The sequence below is a fragment of the Rhamphochromis sp. 'chilingali' genome (genome assembly GCF_963969265.1).
Source record: "Rhamphochromis sp. 'chilingali' genome assembly, chromosome: 12".
Classification (NCBI taxonomy): domain Eukaryota; kingdom Metazoa; phylum Chordata; class Actinopteri; order Cichliformes; family Cichlidae; genus Rhamphochromis; species Rhamphochromis sp. 'chilingali'.
Window position 1 is genome coordinate 12,312,167 of NC_137939.1, and position 6,692 is coordinate 12,318,858.

The following is a 6,692-nucleotide window of genomic DNA, read 5'->3' on the forward strand; positions in this document are numbered from 1 at the left end:
GAATAAATTTGTAAATTCCTTTTTGAATTCCAATTTTTAAAAAAGTGATTTTAAAAATGTTTTTGAAAAACCTCATTTCAAAACCCATTTTTTAAATTGCAATTTAAAAAAGTGATTTTAGCCTCGGGATTTACACTTTGCCCGACATGGATTATGTGACGAATGAAGGGACCCTGCAGTGAAACGAGTGTGTGCCTCTTTATTCAGCCTCACCACCTGTTGAAGGTAATGTGCTAACATGACCAGTGTTGGACAGGTTACTTGATCAGTAACTAATTACTGATTACTTCCCCCAAAAAGTAATTGCGTTACTTTACTGATTAATTATTTTTAAAAGTAATTAGTTACTTAGTTAAAAACTAAGGTCAGTACTTCCACACTTTAAACGCTGTCATACTCTCTCCCGCACTCAATATATTATCCGTTGTTGATCTGCACACAGCTGTTGCCACGAACGTGGCACTCGTTTACGTCATTGTCATGAGACACTCTCGCAAAAAAAATCACGGTTTAGCAACACAGTAACGCAGCATGCTTACAGGAAAGTAACAGTAATCTAATTATCTTTTTTGCAATATTTACTTTACTGGTTAAATGGTCGGGTTCCCGGAAGTTTAGCACACCCAGGTTCCCCTTAGCAGAGAAGTTACAGATATAGGCACACCGAGGGATCAAACCTATGAAATCTCTGTTTCGACTCTGCTAAGAGCCCGCCTGTTATTACCTTGCGCTACATGACGGGCTAGTAGAAGCAATACAAAATTCCTATATTTAAAGTGCACGCTCGGGCTCTCTCTTGCTCGCTCGCTGTGTGTGTTTAATGTGTGCATACTTCAAGCGGTATACACGGGGAACAGTGGGGGGAGTATCCCCCCCAAAGGAGGGACAAAGGACCCCCTGATGATCCTCTACCTAATCACATGAGCCAAGGTGTGAAAGCGGGTGTGGGTCACAATCAGCCAGGGATTTTGGTGAGCACATTGGGACACCTGGCCCCACCCTATCATGTGATTTCCTGAGGTCAGATGGCCCAGGGTGTGAGTGGGTGTTAAAGCGTCTGGGAAGGGATCTCAAAACTGGATTATAGATGACAGACAGTTTGTATCGTAAACCACCGCCTCTGTTCAAAGATGGTCGCTCACAGTGGACATAGATGGCTTCTTTCACTCCTCTTTCAAACCATCTGTCCTCTCTGTCCAAAATGTGAACACTGGCATCCTCGAAAGAGTGACCTTTGTCCTTTAGATGCAGATGGACCGCTGAGTCTTGTCCCGTGGAGGTGGCTTTTCTATGTTGTGCCATGCGCTTGTGAAGTGGCTTTTTGGTCTCTCCAATGTAGAGTTCTGGGCATTCCTCGCTGCACTGTACAGCATACACCACATTGTTAAGTTTGTGTTTTGGAGTTTTCCAAATGAGTCATCAAGCAAACAGGCATGTGCTTTGACTGTGGGAGAAATTAAGACACGTTTTGTTATGCTTTGTCTTTGAGGGGAACTTAATTTTTTCCCCATTCCGTTTTCGGTGGTGAAGAGTGGGCACTTTCCTGGGAGACAAAGGACTCGCTTCAATTATTGCTACAGGTAATAATTGGTAGCACCACAATCACTCTTAACAAAACGTAATCACAGCAAATCCACACAGAGCACCTCTGTGAGACCAGCTCAGGGACTGCACTTAGCCCGACTAATATTGCACCAGCCCAGTAAAGAAAAACAAACCCAGAATAAAAAAAAAACAGTTTTAAAAGGTGACCCTACTCTAAAACCAACCTGGGAGAAAAATGCAACGAAAAGGAGAAAGAGGAAAAAACTGTGACCAATTCACATGTGCAGCCTGTCCTGCAGGAGGCAATACAATATAAATTACATTGCAGTGCATTAATATCCTGTTTTAATGTCAAATACATTAAATGAACATACCTCCAGCTAACTACTATGTTTGCTGCACAACTTGCTTGTGGTCTTCTAAAATCACTTCTAAAAACATAAAATACAATAAACATCAAATACCTTTCAACAAATTAAAAAAAAAAAAAACACTAAAAGAAAAACTGCCTGTACCTTAATTTTCTGCTGTAAAGACATAACCCCAGTATGTGTGAATGGCTACTCAATCATCTCAGGAGCTTCACCTTCACAGCAGCTTGTCAGTGCAAGAGAGTGAAGAAGAGCACCTGCTGCTATTTCCTCTTTTATACCCTCCTTTGGGTCCCCTGGGTCCTAAAGCCTTCCCATTACAGAATTATACCTTATAGACACTTGTTGCTGCTCTCCTGGTTCAGAAATATAAATATGAAAACTTGGTTATTATGCTTCACACGCCCGACTAATCCCAACAAGACAGCTGAAATGAAACTTGCTTCCTGAACAACAGCATGGTTCTATAGAGGTTAAATGACTCCAGCTCTATCTTGTTATGAAAATGCCTATAAGCAGCGTGACCTGGACGAGGGTCATCTTAACTTCCTAAGACCCGAACTCTTCCACGGCATGCATTTTTAATTTCTCTTTGATATAGGCTGATTGGGACCCGATGAATGTAAAAACAACCAGATTTTTTTTTTTTTTACCTGATTTTTGTTTCTAAGAATAATGAGAGCCACATATCAGGATATTCGTTTAAAGTTTTGATAGAACAGTGGCAGTATAATGTCCTCGTAAGTGGATATCAGGCCCTTGTAGAGCAAAATTAAGTATTTTGGTCTAAATAACCCAAAATGTGATGTCCACATATGTGGACGCCAGGTCCTAGGAGGTTAAAAGAATAAAATATATTACCCCAAATTGATGACGCAGCCTTTGTAATAACTTGATATTCATTTGCTGTCTTTCATTTCTCTAGTAAATCAAACAAACAGCAAGTGGCATTATTTTAAAGACAGAAACATGTACAGCACAGGTAAACATATGGAATCAAGTACAATGTTGCATATGTTGTTATAAGTAGTAGGTATAAGTTATAAGTATAAATATAAAGCATTTTATTTTGTTGAATACAATATTCTGATTAATATCTGAATGCTTTGTGTACTCAGTTTAACTCTGAAGTGACAATGTAAAGACAGGAGAGCATAAAGGACTTCAAAGACACTGGAATATATTTACTGCTGTTTGAAATCCAATTACTTGTACATCAATCATCGCTGCTGTCTTCAGTTGTGATCTACAGTTAATAGTTAAGATGGCTGTATACATACTTCTCTATTGAAAATATCACTATAATCCCAAAGAAAGAAAGAAATAGATGACTAAGGTGAATCTTTATGGATCCTGAAAACTGCCAGAACAAATCTGACAGTATGTAAAATGTGAATCTTGTTGCCTGCTATTTTTCCTGGAGTGGAGCTTTATGAAAAATACTGGGGTTTGTTCAATGTCCATGAAGTATGCATGTGCCCAGTAATTCACTTAATAATCTACATGATGAACTTGGTTAGAATACTTATGATCTTGACTTTTAACATCTGCGATCATGAAATAAAACAGTAGGAATAGCAGCTCTAGTATAGTGGAGAGATTATGCAGCAATGTCGAAAATTATAGCTTTGAAGTGGGCATGGGTACTTTTGGAAATGCCAGTTGACTCAACTGCTTTGTATTTCCTGTATCAGCTAAAGATTACGTAAAGTTAGAGGGGAGAATTTGACTGAAATACCCTGCTTAGGTTGCTGCCACTTGTTTTGGTTAAGCAGAAGAAAATGAGCGAGCAATAATGTGGGGATTATAAAAAGAAGAAGAAGAAGAAGAAGAAAGAGATAGGGCAAGTTGTTTTCTTTCACCCAGCCAGCTTCAATCTGAGGAAATACATTTGAGAACACAGATGTTGGATCATAAGCTGTGGCTGAAAACTTTGGTTTGGTGCATCAAGCAGTTCTAGAGTAACAGTGTAGTTTTCAGAGTGAACAATGAAATGAAAAGACACCTAAGTAGTGTTGTCTTCTTCATCTTCACTGGTGTGTGGACTGCTAATGGCAATGTGATGATCCATGAATGAGTGTGTGCTTAGCGCCACGCTCTCCCCCAAGCTGATGTTTTTCTTGGTAGCCATGACAAGAAAGACGTCCCACGAATCCCAGCTTCATAAACACAGGGCCCCAGCACCCAAAAAAAGAAAAGAAAAAAAATTGGGATTCCTTAGGGGGGAAGACAACCCAGAAATCCCCCTATCAGGGAGAACCTACAGCATGAGCGACTGAGTGAGAACCAAACCGGTGCCCGTCTGTGGTTCAGGCTGCCAGGGGCTGGCCAGGGTTCTCTGCGCCACCTGACAGGCCGAAGAAAGCCATGCAAATTTGATATATTTGATTTCTCTGAGCACAACAAAATTTTTGAAAAGGAAACACAAGAACTGTGATGTGAGGCAATGTATGGTACTCGGTAAAGATTGGGGGGTGTATTAAATCAATGCCAGTGATGTCCATAGTGACGACCAAACCACAGGTAAGTAAAAACCTGAATCTGTAGATCTTTTTCTTTTATTTTTGTAATCTAAAACACAGAAATCCCGAAACTGTCAGCTCACAAAGTTGAAATTTGGTGTCAATTTGGCTTAAATTACCTAAAACGTTTAAGTGCATCTATCTTGCCACACTACATGTTCCTAAGCTAGCTAAATTAGTTTCTGTTAGCCAATCAAGTTCAAGCTCATCACATATCATCATTCAGGGTACGTTCACAGAGAAGTTCGTACTCATGTTTGTTTTTTCCTTTTACTTACTTCCGAAAAGAAAACCTAATTTCTGCCGTTCAATGGGCTACTGAACAAATTGAAACTTTTTAAAATTCAGTCATTATTATTTTTATTATTATTATTATTACTGCTCTTGTATTCAAGTTTGTCTCTTAGTGTCAGGTGGGGCACACATTGATTTTAACACTTTACATATGAATGGGTAGGATGAGCATTTTATAACAGCCTGTGTGGTTTTTGTTTTTGCAGGAAGGCTAAAAGCTGTTTAATGTCTGATCTAACTGTGTCAGACATTTGCGTTCTCACGTGCATGGATAATATCTAGAAAACCTCAGGTCTGCAGTGCATGTGCAAAAGTGGTTAGAAAGCAGTGCATTAACATGTGTTTTGTCTCAGTCCATCCAGACTCCTCTCCATATCCAACAGTGATGCCGGCAACTCAAATACAAGCTCTCTCCAAGTGATTCCTTCATCATCAACATCCACGATCCACCAGCTCAACACCAACATCTGGCAGCTATCCATCCAACTCGAGGGCATCACCTGCTGTGCTCAGGCGCTGGGCCGCGATTTCCATCCCTTGTTGATGACCTCGCTGTATCCTGTGCTGGAGAAAGCTGGTGAGGAGACGCTGCTGGTCAGCCAGGCGGGACTGAGCTCCATGTGGGACATCAGTAAGGCCTGTGGATACGCTTCCCTCAAGGAACTGATCAATGAGAACTCTGACTACCTGCTTAATGACATTTCACTCAACCTTCAGAGAATCAGCCAGCATCCACAGGTAGTTATGTTTTTAACCCAAAATGGACACAGAAATGACTGCTGGAGGGTTTACCTGATTTCCTCCTTTGTCTGCTTTGTGCTGCCCTGAGCTTGTACTGTATTTCATTATAATCCTGTCTTGTTGCCCAGGCTCCACGGGTGTTGACAGTTATGTTGACTCACTCTGACTGCAGCCTGCTGCCGCTGGTCGGGGACATCGTTCAGGATGTGCTGACGGCTCTGGATCTCAGCTACGAGCGCACAGCTGCTCTTTTCTGCTCCGTGCTGCACGCGCTCATGAAGGCACTGGGTAAGATTTCAACAGTGATGTGAGCTTGAGTCTCACATATGCTGGGAGTCAAAGAGGACAAGGAAGAAAATGTAACTTGTGGCATGCTCTGCCAAATTTTTTTAATGTTGCTTAACTTTATGTTTTCTGCAGTGCCTTTCAAAGTTTCTACCAAGGGGTACATTTCAGGATGTATAATTTGCTCGTTATCAAATTATCAGTATCTTTGGAAACATTTAATACATCGTGATGGTTTAAATGCTGAGTTGTTTTCTGCTGTAGAATTAATATTCATAATAATACTTATACAGCGGCACTATAGGTGTTTGCAGTTTTACAAGCCCTCACAGTAAAAATGTGTAAATTAAATGTCACTAATGGCTCTTTCCAAAAAACATCAGTGTCTGTGTCACACTGATTTGATCAGCTGACTTATTTTATTGTAACCAAACCTATGTTCATATTGTTGTCTTGTTTTTCCTTTAGCGAGGTGGTTTCCTTCCACTTGTAGCAGGACCAGTAAGTCTGACAGCTACAGGCAATGCTCCAGTGACCAGGAAGACCTCAGCATTCGCCAATTCCTGCTGAATTACTGCAAACAGAAAGAACTGGCAGAGGGCATTGGAATAGAGGATGATTATAACACTGAAGACCAAGGTAATAGGTCTGTCTAAGGGCCAGTGGAATATAAGCTATAGGTTGTAGTGGTGGTGATATTAGATTCAGAGTGTAGAGGAGATGGATCATTGTAATTAAGATTCATAGAAATCTGAACCTCACTGCAAAACTGGTGTAACCAGCATTTCATTGCTGGCCAGCACTCCTGCAGAGACTCACAGCTGATGACCCATTAGCAGTCCTCAGAGCCTTCAGGGTAAATAAAACAAACCTCTCTTTTCATTAAGTGAGTCAAAATTATTCAAGTCGTCTTTAGTTTTAAACTCTTAGTAGT

General features: G+C 40.6%; 1 protein-coding gene across 1 annotated transcript; it reads left to right on the top strand.

Annotated features, from left to right (window-relative positions):
• Positions 1 to 4,412: 4,412 nt before the first annotated feature.
• Positions 4,413 to 6,414, top strand: LOC308406608 (TELO2-interacting protein 1 homolog; the record flags this gene model as incomplete). The annotated part of the gene is made up of 4 exons (XM_080897688.1): positions 4,413 to 4,439; positions 5,186 to 5,470; positions 5,602 to 5,761; positions 6,227 to 6,414. 4 exons carry the CDS (start codon positions 4,413 to 4,415, stop codon positions 6,412 to 6,414), a joined length of 660 nt encoding a protein of 219 aa, XP_080753814.1.
• Positions 6,415 to 6,692: the final 278 nt, after the last annotated feature.